Source organism: Toxorhynchites rutilus, chromosome 2 (assembly GCF_029784135.1).
Source record: "Toxorhynchites rutilus septentrionalis strain SRP chromosome 2, ASM2978413v1, whole genome shotgun sequence".
Lineage (NCBI taxonomy): Eukaryota > Metazoa > Arthropoda > Insecta > Diptera > Culicidae > Toxorhynchites > Toxorhynchites rutilus.
Window position 1 is genome coordinate 118,563,271 of NC_073745.1, and position 21,812 is coordinate 118,585,082.

The window sequence follows — 21,812 nt, forward strand, 5'->3', positions numbered from 1 at the left end:
AATACATGCACATGAAAATGAAAATTGCCGTTGATTGAGTGAATCAAAAATAACATAAGACACTGGAGAAAAAGTGATTAAATGCAACTGAGAAAAATGTTTCGTTTGCTGTAAGGTACACCGGGGCAAGCTGAAACGATTTTTTTGATGTTCAGCTTGAAAGTTATCTTTGTGAGGAAAGTGATGCACACTGGATGTTTCGGAAAATATCAATTTTGAAAATGTTCAGTTTTCATATGAACAGTTTTAACTTGTCCTGTAGAGCGGGGTAAGTTGAAGCGTGGAACTATCATGAATTTAAATTGCGGTTTTGCTTCTCGAACTATCTACAACTGATTTATGAGATACTAAATTGAAGGGATGACATCTGGTAGTCTGATACACGCAAAATGGACACTACATACCAGGAATTAATATGCGAAACAATAACATCAAGAATACTCTTTTAGATGCTTTCATGTCCGAATAGCCACTCAGCCACTAATAAGGATATAAGGCAAATATTACATAACCCACTCAGAAATTTAAATTGGTGATAGTAATTTTTTAAATACCGTCTGAGGGGATCGGTAATGGAAAGGTTAAAATCTGTTGCTGATTGATCGTTTCTTGACCCTTTTAATTTTGTGGACGAGACTGATTGGTTCACCTTTACTATCGGTCAATTCGATTGGACTTTCAGTGATACTGTATTGATTACCACATACTAAAAAACTTTGGAAAATCATAACTTAAAAACGAAAAAACACATATCTGATTTTTGGATACGTTGTGTAAAAAACCAAAATTTGATCCAAATGGTGTACAAGCATGATGTTCACAATATTTGTAAGTGTTATAATCCAGAAAAGGTCTGAATACGTACCAAATAAAACACTAGAGGTTGATTTGTATACCTGATTAGACATAGGTGCGCTGAACTAGAGCATTAAAAAAAGTATGTGTACCACGCAAGCGATGTAATATACCTGTTTTTTTATTTACGTTGATCCGCGATGACAAAGGTACAGTGTTGAAGTCTGGTGGCGACATTCGAGTTTGGGATCAAAACTGTTTTCTATCGGTTCTCCATGAAATTTTCTTACCATTTACAGTAAAGAAATATATTCATCTACATAGAATGAAAGATGATTTTAATTCATAATGAAAATCAATGAAAGTCGATTTTCATTCATAATTTGTATTTTAAAAGTTCCATTCCATTCACTCCGCGAATGTCATCAATGCGAATTTGAAAAATAACCTGACATCCCTGCACCGCACACCTGTTTTTAATCAACATTATTTTGCCACTTGATAAGATGTAATCTTATCTCGTCGAAAGGAAAATATACTCTATTCGTTAAACGATGTGAATTTGCGAATTTGATTCCACCGTGATTTTTATTGCGATTACAGCTGGTGCAACAAAATAATCAGATCGGTTTTAGGGAAAGCTGCAATAATCAACAGTGTAATGAATCCCAGGATATTAATTATTGGTGCTGGAGCCGCTGGAGTAGCCACCGCAACCAGATTATTCGAGAAGGGGTACCGGAACCTAACGATTCTTGAAGCGGAGGACCGCTTCGGGGGCAGAATTCATACAACTCAGTTCGCCGCGAATGTGGTGGATTTGGGAGCGCAATGGTTTGAAATGGTAATTTCACACATTCTTCGCAAAATATTGAACTGTGAATTCTAGGTGCCATGGAGAAGTGAACAATGTTTGCTATGAGATGGGCTCTAAGTTCGACGTGTTCGATTCCAACTCGGCGAAGTTCAAAACCTTCGTACTGACCAGGTCGGACGGCGAACAGATTCCGTCGGAACAAAGCGAAAAGCTGACGATGTTAGTGGGGACAATTATGGACTCGCACAAAAATGAATTGAAACATTACCGGGGTTCCCTTGGCGCTTTCCTAATGGACAAGTTCAGAGCGGCATTGAAGGATCCGGAATATGCAATCATCGATCATGAGACTGCCTATCAGTTTTTAGAGTTTTATCACAAATTTGAGAATTCAATTGAGGCTTCCGACAGCTGGTTCGACACATCCGGCCCAGGGTACCTGCATTATTGGGAATGTGAAGGCGATAGCTTGTTGAATTGGAGAGATAAAGGCTATAAAACTATTTTAGACATCATGATGGTAAGTCAATTAGCGTTTTTTCACATTTGATTTACGCTCACATTTTTCGATTTTAGAAACGTTTCCCACTTCCCGATGCAATCAATTCTATAAATTTAGAATACTATACTCACCTGAACAAAACAGTTTCGAGTATATGCTGGAACTCTGGCCCCGATAGCATCGTCTCGGTACGATGTGCTGATAATAGCGTGTATGACGCGGATCACGTAATTTGCACCGTTTCCTTAGGAGTGTTGAAGGAACGACACGAGTCGTTATTCACTCCTGCATTGCCTGCCATAAAAAAGAATGCCATCCAGGGACTTTCCATCGGCACGGTCGATAAAATGTTTCTCGAGTTTGAACGCCCATTCTGGCCAGAGGACTGGCAAGGACTGAGTCTGCTCTGGAAGGCCGACGATCTGGAGGGTATTCGAGCTTCGCGGGACAGTTGGATGGAGGATGTGTTTGGTTTTTATGTGGTAGATTACCAACCCAACATTCTGTGCGGGTGGATTTCCGGCAAAAATGCCCGTCGCATGGAACGCAGTAATGACGAGGATGTCCGCAAAGGGTGCATTTATTTGTTGAGAAAATTTTTGAATAATTCTTCCATCCCAGAGCCAGTGTCGTTTAAACGGTCCCGGTGGTACTCCAATCCCAACTTCCGAGGGTCCTACAGTTTCCGTTCGGTAACGACGGATTTGTTGAACACAACGGCGGAGCACTTGGCGCTTCCATTGACCAATGCGTGTGGGATACCGGTGGTACAGTTTGCGGGGGAAGCAACCCACAATCACTACTACTCCACGGTTCATGGTGCCATCGAGACCGGATGGCGCGAGGCGGATAGATTGGTAAATTTGTATAACAGGTATGTTGTGATCTTGTTGAATTACTTCGAAGAAGGCTTCTGTTGCGTTGTGTGTAGATTCTTTTAATTACGTGATGTCGAAATTTGTAGCTGTATCTATCAACTGATCAGTGAATGGAAAAGAAGATCGTTCTGCAGTGTTGGGTTTGTCATGAGAAAAAATAATGATATTTTTCAGTACTGAATGAAGTATTTGAGAAAATGGTTTTAAATCCAATTATTTCGTTTATAATGAAACTGATCAAAGCATTTTTACAACATTTTATTCAGTACGAAGTTTCTAGTGAAATATATAAAGCGTATAAATCAGATAAAATCAATAGTACAAATGCTAACAACTAAATACAACTTTCAGTCAACATTTGTTCGAAAGATTCATTTTTGGTTTGTTTTTTTAATTCTTTATTTGAGAGATTTTCAACCCCGCCTCTTCATCGACGGCATTGCCACAAGGTTTCGTTGAGAACAAATCATTGAACATAAAACTATTAATAGAAAATTGTAAGGGGTTGTATCTAGAGCACGACCGCATATTTTCGACGCAGAACTACGCAATTATATTATGCAATCCACTTGTTCACCACTTCGAGTAATATTTTAGAATGCATCGAAAATTTTGTAATAGATTATGTTCTTCGTTACAAATAAATTTAACGAACGCCCTTTTACGTTTGATATGATGCCAAGGACTACCAAAATATGTGAACGGAAGAATTGTTAAACAATCATTGTATTTTACATTTCCCTCTGAAATTATTGCACATATGATGTTTCCGTAGTTCTAGAACCGCGAAAGTTCATTCGCCTCTAGTATCTGAAATGACGATTTTCCCAGACTTCTCAGTTTAAAAGTACGTTTTAGGAAGACATATTACGGTCTGCACAAAGACAAGTGAGTACAAAAGTACTCAACACCAAATAATACCTCGACTTGCATGTATTTGCAAAACGGATTCCCCCAGACACATTCATTTTGAAGTGCGTGTTAGGGAAACACAGCTCGGTGGAAAAAAAATACTCCCGACTTGCACAGATTTGCACAGGTACATCGATTTTGAAGTATGTGTTAGGGAAACTGTAAATCGGGCCAATCAAAACTTGGCAGTTAGAGCGTTTAGATAACGCTTGACATTGTACAGTTATTTAATTGTTCATCTCATGAAAAAAAAACATTTTCTTAATTGTGATAGATGCGTGGAAATATTTCCTATCAATTGATGCAAACATCTGTCCGAGCTGTTAAGAAATGTTCGAGTTATAAGCATTCAAAATACGGGCAGCGTTAGCACACAAATCGGTAGAACAAATTCCAGTTTTCATGAATTTGAACCATTTAGAGATTAACGAATTGTAATGTATGGCATATCAAACAAATCCTAGAGAATTTCCGATTCGATTGGTATACAAATCATGAGAATCAATGGTTACAAATGACACATAAATAAAACACATATAAATTTATTTACAAAACATAACTACATAAACACAATAACATAACCGAGTTTCCCCAACAAACATCCAGAGAATTATCATGGGTAAATTCCACTGGCAGACACTTTTGCAACACTCCGTTGCTTTGGGTGTCCAGAAGAACAATCCCCATTTACGAAAACAAATTTCCACTGATCTGACAATAATATCAGTTCAAATCGAGGCCCCGATTCCGGTGACCATCATTTGTATATATCTGCCGTATGGCACAATTCCGGAACTACGACGGAAGCTGCTTAAGGCGTTAGAAGACCTGGAGGACTTCACTGGGGAATGCAAACACCAGACGGAGGGGGGATATCATCGTCGACCTCTTGGACGTGTTGGCGCTCTTGGTCTTAATTGACGGCCCTGATACTTTCCGTAGAGGTACCAGCTATTCAGCAATCAGTCTCAACATGGGGGATAGGTTAGGGTGGAACCTATCCACCTTTCCACCGGCGCTGCTCACGAATCGCATACCCAGATGGATCTTCGAATGAAATGACTGGAAAGCCTTTCAAATATCCTTTCATACAGTTCATGAATTTATTCTTGATTGCCCAACTGACTGAGAAAGTCAGTATAGTAAGCCGTCAATGACGCCTTGGTGTTTTGGCTAGCCGTCCATTCAGCTTTCATGCGCTCTTCCCGCATGAAATTCTCCCATTTCCCCTTCTCGGTTCCACTGTTCCGATTGTACAACGCCACTCCATCCTTAACGCTCAGAATTCTTTGCCGAGGGCTTGGTCACGTTCGGTTGTAGTCTTCATTGTATTTGTTGGTTTCACATTTTGCATTTCGTCTTGGCGCATTCTCTTTGTTCCCAGCTTGATATGTTTCTTTGGCTGATCCGAACAAGTCTTGACCTTCGGCGGTGTACAGGAGGACGGCGTATGGAGGCGAAGGATGAACTACGAGCTCACGTGACTCACCGGCGAACCCAGTATCCAGAAAGTGATCAAAGCTGGAAGGATACGCTGGGCAGGACATGTTGCAAGAATGTCGGACAACTATCCTGCAAAAATGGTGTTTATCGGGAATCCGGCTGGTACAAAACGACGAGGAGCACAACGAGCAAGGTGGTTAGACCAAGTGGAGCATGACATGGTGAGCACGGGGTGTCCGCGGAATTGAAGAGAGATAGCCACGAACCGAGTTAATTGGTGAAAATTTGTAAATCAGGCCATGTTGTAAAGACGTTAAGTCAAAATAAATAAAAAAGACGGGTGGGTAATGTCGGGGACATAACCGGAGTGACGTAGGGCCATACAAAGGGGACAGTCTTTGTTAAATATATTTCTTCCGTGTGAATACCTACTTTTCTACCTGGAAAATGAATTAGTTTACTGTTTATTCTTTATGAACATGTTGGTGGTTCTTGAAACAACCTTTGGTGTTGTGTTTTTGTGTTTTTTTCTTATGGTGGCCCACATGGAATACATCCTTGCATTGTCTTGTGTTGAAAAGAAATATTGTGATACTTTAGCTCCTTGCCTAACGATACATAACTCCCGCAATGATATCCGATTTTCACTCACGCATCCCTAATAATCATCTACGATTTACGTCTCGGCTGCTAATAAATGGTGCTCTTCACACAGCTTCCCGATTGAAATATCGGTGTGACAGAGCGACCCACTGTCTATGATGCTGTTCGCTTTATACCTAAATCCACTTCTCACACGAATCGAGCAGATCTGTGATAGTGCCTCGGCTGTAGCATATGCGGATATCAGCCTGATGACAACACCTTCACATGAAATTATACTACTTATACAATGAATTGTTCATCCTGTTTGAAATAGTTGCTGGGCCGAAACTGAGCCGAAAGGCGATGAAAATCAGCGGATAGTGTCGTGGCTTCAGAAAGAGACGGCGAAAAACCCGAGGAAGAAATGGTCCGATTTGATCCGTTTTTATTTTACTGTATCAATATAGTGAAGAGAAAATCGGAAAATATTCGGAAAACTCTGGTAGCTAACTTTTTTATGTAAGTTTTCCAAAACACCCACCAGCATTATATGCAATCGAAAGCCCAATTCCATCACTCCTCGGAAGACGATGAGCACTCCTCCACCGGAGGCGACGCTTCCACCGATTTCAATACACCTCGGTTGACGATTTGGCTCCCCTTCACATCTCATCAGAGACTTTTCCCTCTTCCTTTTGCGATATCGCATTGCATAAACAATCTGCAAATGCTTCGACATCTTGTGCTCAATCTGCTCGTGTACTCAATCTGCAATCAGCAATATACGTCTTCCCTGCTTGGCGTGCGTCAATAGAATTGGACCAAGCAGGTAGGTAGGTAATGGATTATAGAGACTATAAACTTTTTTCAGTTCATTCGTCTCTAGCCTTGAAAAAGGCCCTTGTCAAACTTTACTTTACTCCTGCACTACACCTCCACCCTCATTGCCTTGGGAAAGGCACTCGATCCCTCGCCATCCAGCTTGTCCAGCAACGATGTTGTCCAGTCTGTGTCCACACGAAGAATGAAAGACCAAGTACCACCATCGCTTTCTTTATATAGTCATATAGTCTACGTTGTAGCGACCGCCTCTATACAAAATGTATGGGAGAGTAGGGATTTCTTTCTTCCAATTTTCATCAATTTGTTCTTTACATGAACTGAAAAATCGTAATGTAGAGCATATAACAAATTGCTGAGGATATTTCCTATCAATTCGTGTATTAGGAATCAAAATCCATCAATTAATGAGAGAGGTATTAACGTTTAAAAACTGAAGACTTTTTCACATTGAAATATTGAAATGGGCCCTTATATTGAAAGGTTAGACGTAGTCCTACGTCAAAATAAACATATCGGAACAGGCGTTTCACGCTGACAATTGGAACGTCACTCAGAATATCTCTCATTATTCCCAAGGCGCGTAGAAGTATATCCTAAGGTGGGCCAACTTGCTAAAACCACTCTTCAGCCATATTGGAAGTCTACTGTGTTTTGTTGGTAACAAAACACAATACGCTTGTGCCCAAGCTCACTCGTGATCAGTCTGTCTCACGCTTCAAGGAAATAATTCCCCTTCTGCTTTCTTCCGTACTGTTTTCATATACCGCTCCCCTACCCAACTTAGTGACGAAACGGCCTCACCTAGTACCATAGACCCGTCTTGATTATTCCATCTTCCGATGTGTCCGTCGGAATTCCGTCGACTACACACAGACCAGGTGTTGGGGTACATATGCTTTATAGCAGCACGTCGTGCTTTTGTTTATCACGAACAAAATATACGGTTTCGTTCTACCTGTTTCATATCCGTTATATACTGCTCCAACTGGCCCATAGTGTTTATCCAACCGCAAACTTGTTTACTTTTTGTCCATCATCATTATTCCGTAGCTCCATGAATAGTCTGTATGGACGTGTATCCACATCCGAATGCACCACATTTGTGAATGTTTTGTTCTGCTGGGACTGAGTTTCCTGTTGAGCCACTAAGCATCGCTATTCAGATCCATGTCCTCATTTTTGATTTTTTTTTTTTTTGAAAATTTGATTTGAACTTGTCTGGTGGTTTTTTCGCTCCGCTCATTTTTAGGATATGTTTTCTTCTCCCTTTCCCAATATGGAGTCCTCGTGGTTGAATTCTTTTTCGTACCGAAATTCCTTGTTTTGGCTTCAAGTTTTACTTCGATTGTCCGCAAAACGCTTTCTCAGCACTTCTTTATCCTTTCGTCCAATAAGTTGAATATCGCAAATAAAAAAAATCGAGGGGTTGTATCCGAGACACGACCGCTTAGGACGTAGGACTATGCAATCTTTTTATTTTTTTATTTTTTGGTTTATCATTTCAGGTATTATTTGCGAATACGTCGAAAGTTCATAAATAACTTTTTAGTAAAAAGTTCCGCTAGCGTTCACAGCTCGAGGGGAAACATAAAACACAAAACGAGCAGAATAAGCGACCTTTACCTTTGTTGTTTCGAGCACAGAAAGGCTCTGAAAATTTCACTCAGAGGAGATGCAATACTTATACAATAGCGACTGCCTACTTACTTCGCGAATATTCTCTTTTCGCTATCCCCCTTCATTATTTCTATTCTTCTTCGTCTTCTTTTCATTATTTACGGAGACTTTGGGCCTGGTTCTCGAATACACTTCACGGTGAAAACGAAATGAGGTGTATCCGCGATGACAACACTACGGTGTCGACATCTGGATACGAAAATATTTTCCCACTAAAACTTATCATTATAAGAACAAATTATCTTCAGATGAAATGTTTGTATGAGATTATTTTACCACATGAAGAAAACAGAGTTTTCCATTCACATTGAACACTAATTTGAAACGGAGAAGTTAATTTTCTTTGTTAAGTTTTATTTGAATAGTGCTCATTCTGCCTGAAAACCCACTATTATCTATGACGCATCACTAACTCGTGGAAAGTAGTTCAATGGTGTGCCGTGCATTTCGTTTTCACCGTGAAGTGTATTCGAGAATCAGCCCCTTTAAATCCAACGATTCATTCGTCTCCAACTGTTTCTATTCTAGCGGCTGCATAAGTTACCCGTTATTGATAGCTCTGTTCGGGAAAGCACACAAATGGACAGAAAAAATATATGAGAAAATGGGAACGCGTCCAATTTTCATCAATTTAAACCATATACAGACTTTGGGATTGTAATGTATAGCATACCAAACAAATCTTAGAAAATTTCCAATCCGATTGATATTGATATCGTTAAAATCTGTCCGCAGCAAAAATAGTTATTAACATTAACTTTATTTCATAAAAACGTGACCGGTTTCCTAATTTGGCACCCTTAATGTTAGATGTAGTCCTACGTCAAAAAAATTAACTTGGAAATGGCAAACACTACAGGCGTTTAAAACGCGACCACTTCGAACAGTGGCTCGTAAAGAAGCGATTCGCAACCACCAACATGATGTTCACTTGAGTTTCGTGTGCTCGAAAATTGAGAAACGAAACCAGATGGATGCCATATACTTCGACTTTTCAAAGGCGTTCGACAAGGTACCTCTGAACTGGCAATTCCAAATTCAAATATATTTGACCGGAGAGCGTTTGTCAAATTGAATGGATTTCACTCGGATTTCTCCATCACGTCAGGCGTTCATCAATGTAACGTTCTTGGACCGCTGATATTCATATTGCTTATTAATGATCCGGCTTCCGGCTGGAATCGAGTTCTCGGTGGTATACTGAGAACGGGATGGAGCTTAACATCAAAAAGTGCAAAATTAATTTCGTTTTTCCGCCGACAATCCCGATCAGATTTTCAATATTCCATCCACTCAGAGGTTCTGATACATGTAGAAACTATCCGCGATCTAGGGGTCACGGTTGATAGCAAACTCCGGTTCAACGAACATGTAAGCGCGACAACCGCAAAGGTCTTTGCAGCCCTTGGGTTTATCCAACGCAGTATAAGTGGCTTCATCGATGCATACGCTCTTCAGGCACTATACTGTTCGACTGTCCGAAGCACCATGGAGTATGCTGCTCCCATATAGTCGTCTTATCATGTAGTCCAGAGTATTCGGATGGAAAGGGCAGCTTAATTCGGTATGCTCTTGGACAACTTCCATGGAATGATCTAACAAATTTGCCGGACTAACGAAGTCGGTGTAGACTCATTGATTTTGAAACTCTAGCCGAAAGACGTAGTAACTTTCAGAGACTGTTTGTATTTGACCTCACCATTGGTAACATAGGCTGTTCTTCTCTTCTGCAAAATATTAACTTGTACGCACCTTTCCGTCAACTTAGTGAGCGTAAGATTTATTTGAAGTTAACCGCCATAGCACAATGTATGGGCACAACAACCCTTCTGATAAATCTGTTAGATCGTTCAATTGTGCAAGTTCTGTTTTTTGATTTATTTTAATTTGTCTAAATACATGTTCAACTATAGTTGTGGCCGAAAGACTCCGATTTTCATTACAATCAACAATATGTACGTAAAGCTATACATCAACGAATGCTTGCAAAAACGTATATTGCTATTATTATATATTATATATTAATTGGTGGGACCTAACACCGGGGTCCCGTCAATTTTTGGATGGATTTGGCGAGTTGCCACTACAGTAAGAATACGCAACAGCGATAAGAGAGTAGACCTCATTGAGAAAGATGTGAGCATCCGAAACTGCCCCCAATTTCGTCCAATCGGATTGTATTGAGATGTCCTCAAAGCTGAACTGAGATGGGTAGAAAATGGTTAAAATGCTACATCGATGGCCGAATACTGGAAAAAGCAGCCGATGAGGTTGACCAGTACTTGTGCAGAAGTCGATGACACGTATCGAGCTCGAAGTTCGAATTTTCATTCGAGAGGAAAAAAACGCAAAATCATATTGTATCTTGAAACTACAAAAATACAGCACATTTTCTTCTAATAAAGTTTTATCCTGAGTCCCACTTGATAATGCTCAACGATCTTCGAACATTCACCGTAGCTTCAAAAAAAACTAGTTTCAATCTGTAAATTTGTGTTCAGTTCCGTTTGCGAATTGCGTTCCTGGCTTATTTCTTGCATGTATGTTTCTTACGTTATTTTTCTTTTCTCTCATTTATAGGAAAGCACATCTCTAAAAAGACGTGTTTGATATACAATTAAAAAAGATAATAAAAACCTGCTTTTACGCGCGTACCTTGCGATTGTTTTACCACTGTATTATGTATTTGGATATTCCGAGAAGGCGACATTCGATTTACAGCTTCAATAAGTTTTTCTATGTTAAGCTTTATCTCCATCCAAACGAATCTTCCCAATAAAAAACAGAAGACGTGCTCCTAAAGAAATGCTCCAAAAAACTGAGTATCTTTTGAAATTTCCTTTCCCTGATGCTTTCGTCCTACGATCCAGAAGGGGTAAGGCTCTATACCTGAATCAATTTTTTTCTAGGTTGCTTGCAAATCAGATCGAACAAGGCCCGAAGGCATATGTGGATGTACTAATTTTAGGCGCCGGGATGGCCGGTCTCGGAGCTGCTCAAGTATTACGCGATTCGGGCAAAACATTTGCCATACTGGAAGCACAATCCATTGCTGGCGGTAGAGTATGTACGGTGAATATGAAAACACTTGGTAAGCCCGCAAATGATAAAACTATTGTTGATGCCGGTGCACAATGGTTACACGGCCGACAAAATAAACTACACGATATTGCGCAGAAGAATGATCTACTGAGAGATGAACTATCAGAGGAAGGATTGGGTGTATTTCTGAGGGACGATGGATACCGAATCAACGACTTTCTAGTGAAGAAAGTTGATTTATCAATCGGCCAAATGCTGGAGGAATGCGAAGGGTTCGCTCAGAAGCAGTGTGAGCGTTTTCCAAGCTCGATTGAAGCGTTTTTAGAGGATCGTTTTACGAACAAGTTGAAAGACAGTTTTCCTCCGAAGGAACATGAAGAGGCTAGACAACTATTGGATTGGCATATCCGTTTCCAAATCATAGACAACTCCTGTTTAGCCTTATCAGACCTTTCCGCGAAACTATGGGGAAGTTATTCCTTCAATGGAGAGAGCTGCCAGGCTCATATTAATATGAAACACGGGTTTCGAGAACTTGTCGACTGTCTGATAGATGACATAGGGCACGATAAGATTATCTACAATAAAGCAATATGTGAAATTCGTTGGAAAGATTTGCGTTCTCGAATTGTCGTCAAATGCGTCGATGGTACTGTGTACAACTGCAAACATCTGATTGTAACATTTTCTCTGGGAGTGTTAAAGGCAAATCTGAATAAACTATTCCAGCCAGCTATACCCAAACCTTACAAAAGATCCATCCGGAACATAGGCTTCGGAACAATCGATAAAATTTTCCTGCAGTTCGAATCTGCTTGGTGGGGCGACGCCGAAGGAATTCAGCTAGTTTGGAGGAACAGTCTGAGGAAAAATTCACATTGGACTAGATACTTGTCTGGGTTTGATGTAGTTCATCCAGGTCCCCCGAACACATTGCTAGGATGGATTGGAAGTTATGGGGCACTGGAAATGGAGGATCTAACCGATGAACAAATCGTGAACGACTGTGTTTTCATACTGGAAAAGTTCACCAATAAAAAAGTGCCGCAGCCGATCAGTTTCTATTGGTAAGCTATCTCGCAGTTCGGAGTTAAATGATACTGACATCAACCTATTTTTATAACACCCAGCACTCGTTGGCACTCAAATGATCACATTCGAGGGTCCTACAGCTACACATCTGTTAACTGTGACTACGAGCCAGGCTTTTTGGACAGTCTTCAGGCGATGCTTGTGTGCGATAAGTATGATCCTATTTCAGGAGAACTTCTTCCCGACGTGGTGAGCTCGGGAACCACAGAGAAATCTGCTAGTATACAGTTCGCAGGTGAGGCCTGTCACGAGAAGTATTTCTCTACGGTTCACGGCGCATTTCTGTCCGGTATGGATCAAGCCAGAAAATTGTTATGAATGAGTACTTAAAACAACTGCTTAATATCGCTCAAAACATTGTGATTGCCATTTTCTATATTATAATTTTGCAATGATGAACATAAACTTTTAGCCTACGGGCATTATTAGAAAAAAATAAACTATCGACAGCGTGGCTTATTGAAATTCGAACGCTCCATCTTTCTGTCTTGTCAGGTTATTTCAAAAGCTCTTACCCTCAAAGACCAATCGCTTCCTAAGTGTCTGGAACCATGCTGAATAGCGTATACTATTGTTATGGGCAGACATCCTATCCAGGAAGTGGTTGGATGTTCATATGAAGGCTTCGGAACCGTCAAAATTAATGGAATCTGTATGTGCAGTTGCTACGCACCTCCGAGAAGGACAACCGAGCAGTTTCACCAGATGCTAGACGCGATGACAGCGGAACTAATCGGTAGAAAACCGATAGTCATTGGAGGCGACTTCAACGCGTGGAGTGGGGAAGTAGATGTATCAACGTAAGAAGGTACAGTCTACTGGAAGCTCTCGCAAAGCTGGAAGTGTCGTTCTTGAACGAAGGTACCACCAGCACTTTCCGGAAAGATAGCCGCGAATCCATCACCCACGTTACCTTTTGCAGCCCGTCGTTGTTGGCGAACACGGATTGTAATCACCAGGCGATCCGGTATAGAATCGGTCAATGAAACCACTCCATAGTACGGAGGACAATAAGCTGTGAAGACGAATGCTTTCGACACGGACCTTTTCGTTGAATCACTTCGTCTAGATAGCGGAGCTTCGGACAGGAATACAGAAAAGTTGACAAAGCTACTGGTGAAGGCTTGCGACACAATCATGCCGAGAAAAATAGAACCGAAAAAAAAGACATCCAGCTTACAGGTGGAACGAAAAACTCCGCAACCTTCGCTTCCAGAAGAAGAACGGGCTAGGAACAGTGCTGACAGAGAGGAGCGTAGTACGGTGTACCGAGAAGCAAGAGCCGCCTTGAAATGGGAATATAAACTGAGCAAATCGAACTGCTAACGAGCTGTGCCGAGATGCAGACGCAATCCCATGTAGTGATGCTTATCGTGTCGTGATGGCGAAGATTAGAGGTCCAGTGACGCCCGCCGTATCATGTCCCGAGAATCTGGAACTGGTAGTAGTGGCGAAAAGACTGCAGGTGGAAAAAGCGTTCGGCCCCGACGGAATCCTCTATGTGGCCTTGAAAGCGGCGATACAGGTGTTCCCGGACATTTTCAGGACAGTGCTACAGAAATGCCTAGACGATGGTTGCTTTCCTAAACAATGGAAGATACAGATGTATACGTTGCTGCCGAAACCAGGAAAGCCTCCGGGAGTACCAACATTATATAGGCCTATATGTCTGCTGGATACGCTCGGAAAACTCTTGGAGAGGATTATCCTCAACCGGCTGACGAAATGTACGGAGAGTGACCATGGTCTGTCAAAAATGCAGTTCGGTTTCCGGGATGGCAAATCCCCTGTTGATGCTGTCCGGATGATGATCGGAAAGGTTGAGAAGTCGTCAAAACAAAATTGGAGGGTCACCGACACTGCGCAGTAGTAACGATCGACGTGAGGAATGCGTTTAATAACGCTAAGTGGGACCCGAGTTCTTTCACTGTATGAAGGTTCCTGGGTACCTGTGCAGAATCCTAGGGAGTATTTCCAGAACCGCGTTCTAGTCTTTGGGACGAGCAGAGGACAGATATCCATGAAGATAACGGCGGAATTACCACAAGGCTCTATTCTGGCTTTGGAACGGTATGTACAACGGAATGCTGACATTGAAGCTTTCCAAAGGTTTGGAGGTCGTGGGTTTCGCGGAGGACGTCGCACTAACAGTGACAGGCGAAACGCGGCTAGCAACCGAGTCCATCGTCACAGTAGAGAGCTGGATACAAGCAGTGGAACTGCGGATTGCTCAGAACAAAACGGAAGTACTGTTACTGCAAAGCCGTGCCGCGGGCGGAAATCACAGTCGGGGAACACGTGATAACTTCCAAGCGTACGTTGAAGTACTTGGGAGTTATCATCGACGACCAGCTGAATTTCAACAACCACGTCGACTACGCCTGCGATAAGGCAGAAGTCTATCAGCGCGATAGCGAGGATAATGTCGAACAACGCTGGACCCTGCAGTAACAAAAGGCGTATTCTAGCTGTACGGCCTGCGGCTCTCGAAAGACTTCAGAAAATTGGACCATATGTTTCGACTCATGGCGTTGCGAGTTGCGAGCGCATACCGGACGATCTCGTTGGAAGCGGTATGCGTTATCGTTTGCATGATTCCGTTTGGCAGCAGCCTTGCGAAAGAAGGCGAATGCTATAGACTCGAGGAAACCAGCGATATCCGAAAAACAGCGAGAGTACAATCAGTTTCGAAGTGGTAGCAGGAATAGGATGTGGATTCGTATGTCCCAGATTCACTTAAAGGCGAGTGGATCTGTCTGCCTTGCATGCTGGGAATATCGTGGAAAAATGTGTCGTGACAAGGACACCTGGAATGAAGTGGACAGCGCAATCGTACACATTATGTCCGTGCTACAGCGGAAGTGGAGGGCCGACCAGCGTGCTGACAACTCCCGACTGCCTGGCAACGCCTGATCGTGGTCCATCCAGGGAACACTGCGAGCGTTAAGGAAGACGTCATCGAATCGGTGCACACCTTACGAGAGTAGCTTTGACGAAGTGCGCGTCATGATGGAGGGCACTACCAAATCGGCACTTCTTTGAGAAATCCCGCGCTGGTGGCTGCAGTGTTTACTAATTGATCCATTCACTGAAAAAATCGCTTTCGTTATATGATCTTTCAGAAATCATTTCCCCCAGCGACATTCTTTTGGTGTTACGTGCTACAAATCACGACACAAAAGAGAACGAGACAACTCTGCATCGGCTCGCACTTCATGATACACCAGCACGCAAGCAAAACCATCATGTACGCTTTCGGTGCAGAAGGTTTCATTTCTTCTTTGTCACTAACATATACATATCGAACCTCTCCATGCATCATGAAACAGCATGATCATACGGACTACGCAAAGCAAATGATTCATATTCAACTAATGTAGCTCAAGTCCCAGAGAGTACAGATAGGAGCTAAGGGAAGGGAAGGCAGATTATATTTTCCATTTTCAACGCTGCTATCCCTTGAAATATATATATTCATATAGACCGCATAGTTTTACTAGCAACACCGCTCCAGTGAGAAACAAAAACTCTCTCGTTTTAGCTTTTTTCCCATCCGTTGCTCTCCGCAAATGGTGACCGAATGATGACGTAATTTTTCATGTATCATTTATTGCTTTGCACTTGTCTGTGCAATGGTTTTCGCTATACATAGTAGAACGGGACGATATATGCGGTTCAAACTTGTATGCAGGCTTCGAAAATGGTGTGCGGTGTTTGGTACAGTTCGGATATGCAATCAACAGTCTTCGTTCCTCTCTTGTTTGATTTATTTAGTGTAACACAAGTAATTACTGTCATTCATACAAGTATCTGAATGATCCACTCATATTTGGTTATATATTCGTGAGAGGTTACTTGCATGACACATTGTGTATCATTCGATATTGATCGAAATACAAACACTGGGTGGCTGTGACGGATTGCTCGTTTTTGATTTATAATGTGTGATTTTTAAATGAACGATCGAAAATCAAAACTAGAGATCAAAATATTATTTAATTTTAGCGTAGTGCAAATATTTGGCAACATAACTAGATAGGTATACTTATTTAAAAAACATCACACTTAGAAAAATCCTCGGTCGAAAACTACCAAATACATTTGGTAATGCAAAATTAGTAGAATGTACAAATTTTTTGTACATATTGTCAACAAACCCGCATCCCTACCAGAGATTTGTATATTTTACTCGATAACATTAGTAAGCTTGGATATTGTCATATCTGAAAACTGGTGAGAAAAGCGCGTATTAACCATTTTCATTGTTCCCATAAGGCAATACGGAGGTATAATAAGGATATAATTCTGATACGTGCATTTTCGGCGAGAAAATGTAGCCGATATTGGGCTTCCGAATCATGGTTCTGCTTGACATATGTGTTTATTAGTACGGTCGAAAATGACTATAGATTGGTAGTATTTACCAAAAAAATTCGTTATATTTACTAATTATTTCTCTCAGTGCACAAATAGCTATTCAACAACATGATTAGATAGATATACTTATTACAAAAAAAAACATCACGAATAATAAGTATTTGGCAACATAATTTGAGATTCTTATTGAAAAAAGCTTCGCAAGTTTTGCAAAATAAAATTCAAAAAATGCCTTCTTATGTACCGCTAGATATCGACTTCGCCTCCTTCCATGTTTTCATCTCCTTCCTCGTCTTCATCGGCTTCTCCTTCATATTCTTCTTCTTCACCTCCGTCGTCAATCTGAATTTCTTCATCTTCCATCTGAACTTAGTCTTCAATCTGAACATCCTCTTCACCGGCATCATGAGTAGCTTGAATCTCTTCCTCGATGTTCAGTAAGTTCAGAACTTCTCCGCTTACAGCTGGTTTTTTCTTCGTTTGTTTCTTCCTCAATGTTGATATGTATGGATATCAATAATCGATTCTTTAGATCAATATTGATCCTCAATCGGGATGTCTTCAACGTAAAGCTTTCCCGATTCCTTCTATAAAATTTATTTGAAGCTTCGGCTGCTTCCTCGGATAGTTGCCCTAGAACATTATCAATTCAATTAATTAGCAAATGTGTAATTTTTTCAAAAAAGGCTAGCTTTAATTTGGTATATCGATCATTTGAATCCGTCTAATAGTTCAAAAGTAATTTTTTTTTTGAAAAAAGTAATTTTTGGAAAGAAAGTGAAAACTGATTTTTGGACAATCGGTTAACTTTGAAAAATTACAACTCAAAAATGAAAAAAACGCCTCTCTGGTTTCGACATATGTTATGTGAAAAATCTCCAGCTTTTCAGAAAAAATATAGCGCCCTTGGTCCCGAGACTATGAAAACAATGAAAAACGAATACAATCGATAAGAACGAAAACAAATTTCAAATTTTCTGCAGGTGTACTAAAGATCAATGGATTGGCTTTAATTTGATATGTTGATCATATGAATAGGTTTAGTAGTTCAAAAGTTATGAATTTTTGAAAAAAGTTATTTTTGGAAAAAAGAGGAAAAAGTTGATTTTTCGGACAACCCTAAAATGGAAATGGTCACTCTACTGAAAAAAATAAAGAATACGGGTCTAATGTTTTGCGATAAAGAACAAAACTACAATTTTTCACGAAAATCTGAGAACCACTATATCGGTTTGGCATGGAATGGTTGATTTCGGGCTAATATTGAGAAAAAATCAAGTGCTGAGTGATGAAAGAGTCTTTGAGGAACACTTTCATTAAAAAAAAATATATATGTCCATCCGAAGCATCAGCATGACTGACTGATTCTAGGGTCCTAAATTTGAAAAAAATCAATGAAAAATCATTGAACTATATTCACGACCCTTTTTTAACAATAATAATCTATAGACTGTTTTTATAAGCTAGTCGTGAATTGATTATGACTGAGAATATTGAAACTGGGAGATATGTTGGCATAAAAAATGCAGCCAAAATCAAAACAAAAGCCGAGACAAAACCCCAACGAGCCGTCCGTCTCCACCAATTCACACATACAGTCAATGCTTGCACCAGCACCGTCACGTCATATGTCAAACGAATGATTTATTTAATGTTACTCATGGTGTCGCCACCTACAACAATTTTAAATTGCAATGTCCTCTTTCAAATCAGCATGCCTAGAATCAGTTCTAAATTTTGAAAAATTCAATGAAAATCATTGAATTCAATTTTTTAAATGCTTAAACCCCCTAGTCCCGACCATTATTCAACAATAATAATATATAGACTATTTCTCTCAGCTAGTCGCGACTGATTTTCACTCCGAAATTTGGAGCTAAGAGATATGTTGGCATAAAAAGTACAGTAAGTTACTTATCATGCGATATGCTGAGGCACCATTCAGTGTCGCATTGGAGTCGATTTTGACCAGTAATTGGACATTCGCGACTGGTGGCGACTTTCAATGTGGGGTCATAATTTGGGCTCCGAACTCAATGTTTACAAAAATGTCCAATAAGAGGTAAAAATTTCCAGTTAAACGTATTGCATCACAGATCTGTTGAATTAGCTTAATGTCGAATTAGATATAAATTACTGTACAACCAAATCAAAACAAAAGCCGAGACACAAAGCCCAGACAAAAACCAAACGAGCCGTCTGTCTCCGTCAGTTATTCTTTTCTACAAATCCTGCCGGTCGTTTTCGTTGAACGTATGCTGACGGGTCGTTACGTTGCCGGTGTATATGAATGTTTCCATAAGAAATGCATGGTAGAATAACTGACGTAACGTGACGTGACGGAACGTGGACGTAACGTGGATGTTGTATGTGAATCGCACTTAATGTGCGATTCACATAGAACGTTACGGAAAAGAACGTCCACGTTCCGTCAACGCCTCGACCAATTCACACATGCAGTCTATGCTTGCAGCAGCACCGTCACGTCAAGTGTCAAACGAATGATTTATTTAATGTTATTCATGGTGTCGGCACCTACAACAGTTTTAAATTGCAATACCCTCTTTCGAATCAACATACCTATAACCAGTACTAAATTTATAAAAATTCAATGAAAATCATGATGATTTTGACTCCGAAATTTGGAACTAAGGGATATGTTGGCATAAAGAATACAACCAAAATCCAAACAAAAGCCGAGACACAAAGCCCAGACAAACCCCCAACGAACCGTCCGTCTCCGTCAAATATTTTTTTCTACAAATCCTGCCGGTCGTATTCGATGAACGGTCGCTGACGGGTTGTTATGCCGCCGGTGAATGTGAATGTTTTCATTAGAATTGCATGGTAGAATAACTGACGTAACGTGACGTGACGGGACGTGAACGTGACGTGGATGTTGTATGTGAATCGCACTTAATGTGCGATTCACATAGCACGTTACGGAGAAGAACGTCTACGTTCCGTCAACGTCTCCACCAATTCACACATGCAGTCAATGCTTGCACCAGCACCGTCACGTCAAATGCCAAACGAATGATTTATTTAATTTTATTCATGGTGTCGCCACCTACAACAATTTTAAATTGCAATGTCCTCTTTCAAAGTCAACATGCCTAGAATCAGTTCTAAATTTTTCAAAAATTCAATGAAAATCATTGAATTCAATTATTTAAATGCTTAAACCCCGTAGTCCGACCCTTATGCAATAATAATAATAATAAATAGAATAATTCTTTCAACTAATCGCGAATGATTTTCACTCCGAAATTTGGAGCTAAGAGATATGTTGGCATAAAAAATACAGTAAGTTACTTATAAAGCGATATGCTCAGGCACCATTCAGTGTCGCATTGGAGTCGGTTTTGACCAGTAATTGGACATTTGCGACTGGTGGCGACTTTCAATGTGGGGTCATAATTTGGGCTCTGAACTCAATGTTTACAAAAATGTCCAACTAGAGGTAAAAATGTCTAATTAAACGTGTTGCATCATAGATCTGTTGAATTAGCTTAATGTCGATGTAGATGTAAATTACTGTATAACCAAATCAAAACAAAAGCCGAGACACAAAGCCCAGACGAAAACCAAACGAGCCGTCCGTCTCCGTCAATTATTCTTTTCTACAAACCCTGCCGGTCGTTTTCGTTGAACGTATGCTGACCTAAGTGGTGCGGACTCAATTTACTTCATTTTCAAGCAAATTCATGCATGTTTTCAAGCGATTTCTTGCAATAAATTCTCAGACCACCAGAGATGCCAGATTTACAAATATGTTTGTAAATTTACAGACATTTCTGTAAAACACTTTCTATTTTTGTTTTAGACTTTTTGGATATAACAATATTTCACAGGTTTTTGAAAAATAAGAGGCTCTATCCATCACATCAAAAATATTTGACTCACCATATGACATTTTTCCACAGTTTTAATACAGAAAAGTTATTATATTTAGTTTATATCAATACACATGACGTTAGACCAGCGATACTCAACCAGCGGCCCGGCAGTCTTTCTGGTTGGCCCATCTGGTGTGTATAAAGTTTGGAACTCATACACATAAGTACTTTTGCCCTGACATCATTGCAGACGAAAGAGAGCATACGGTTATAAACAATTAATGAAAAATTGCATTCTATGCAGTTAAGGAAAAATCTTGAACGAAAATTGTCTCTGATAATTATTTTCTGTTCTAGATAAGATTGTTTTGCTGAAATGCAAGGAGATTTATTGAAAATAGTTAAGTTAGGGTCAGGACTATGTCTTCTAAGTATTTGAACAACATCGAATAAAAATTTTCATTCTATTTTCAACAATTTACATTCGCTTTTGGGTCTGCTTATGACGAAATATGGGTTACTGTTCGATATTGTTACCACAGACATGGTTCATGGCCGTGTGGTGATCTAAAACTTGTATAACCTTGCATGGCGGATGGTATACACTGCATTTTCTTATAAATTTCATCAACGACAAGACCGCAAGCCTTGGTGGATGTCCAATATATCAACGAAGAAATAATGAATTTTATAAAAATTAACAACGCGTATGTATGTGTATGTATGTATATGTAGATCGTTGAAACATTTAAACACACTTACAACACATAAGTTATTAAGTGGTCCGAAAAATCAATTTTTTCCACTTTTTCCCAAAAATGACAAACGAAAATTAATAACTTTTGAATCACTGAACCGATTTAAATGATCGACATATAAAATTGAAACTAATGACCTAGCCTTTTATTAAAAAATATTTAACTTGCGAAAAGAATAATTATATTTTAGTATTTATTGATTTTAGTCGTTTTTCATTTTTATGACTTTGGCGCTATATTTTTTTATATTTT

At 40.1% G+C, this 21,812-nt stretch overlaps 1 protein-coding gene across 2 annotated transcripts; it reads left to right on the forward strand.

The window, feature by feature from the left end:
* Positions 1-1,125: 1,125 nt before the first annotated feature.
* On the forward strand, positions 1,126-12,999 carry LOC129771138 (spermine oxidase-like). Of its 2 annotated transcripts, XM_055774525.1 has the most exons (6): positions 1,126-1,376; positions 1,431-1,629; positions 1,685-2,132; positions 2,189-2,988; positions 11,362-12,561; positions 12,625-12,999. In XM_055774525.1, the coding sequence occupies exons 2-6, from the start codon at positions 1,457-1,459 to the stop codon at positions 12,902-12,904; spliced, it is 2,901 nt and encodes a 966-aa protein (XP_055630500.1). In that variant the 5' UTR covers positions 1,126-1,376; positions 1,431-1,456; the 3' UTR covers positions 12,905-12,999. The 2 variants fall into 2 exon arrangements, with proteins under 2 accessions (XP_055630500.1, XP_055630502.1); XM_055774527.1 differs by lacking the exons at positions 11,362-12,561; positions 12,625-12,999 and adding an exon at positions 11,033-11,258 and having other exon boundaries at positions 1,250-1,629.
* Positions 13,000-21,812: the final 8,813 nt, after the last annotated feature.

What these genes read in the sequence shown, in the direction of transcription:
- LOC129771138 (XM_055774525.1), top strand. Translation starts at nt 1,457, where the DNA reads ATGAATCCCAGGATATTAATTATTGGTGCTGGAGCCGCTGGAGTAGCC. An exon ending in GTGGATTTGGGAGCGCAATG is followed by an intron (nt 1,630 to 1,684) that starts GTTTGAAATGGT and finishes TGTGAATTCTAG; the next exon opens with GTGCCATGGAGAAGTGAACA. An exon ending in CAGCCGATCAGTTTCTATTG is followed by an intron (nt 12,562 to 12,624) that starts GTAAGCTATCTC and finishes TATAACACCCAG; the next exon opens with CACTCGTTGGCACTCAAATG.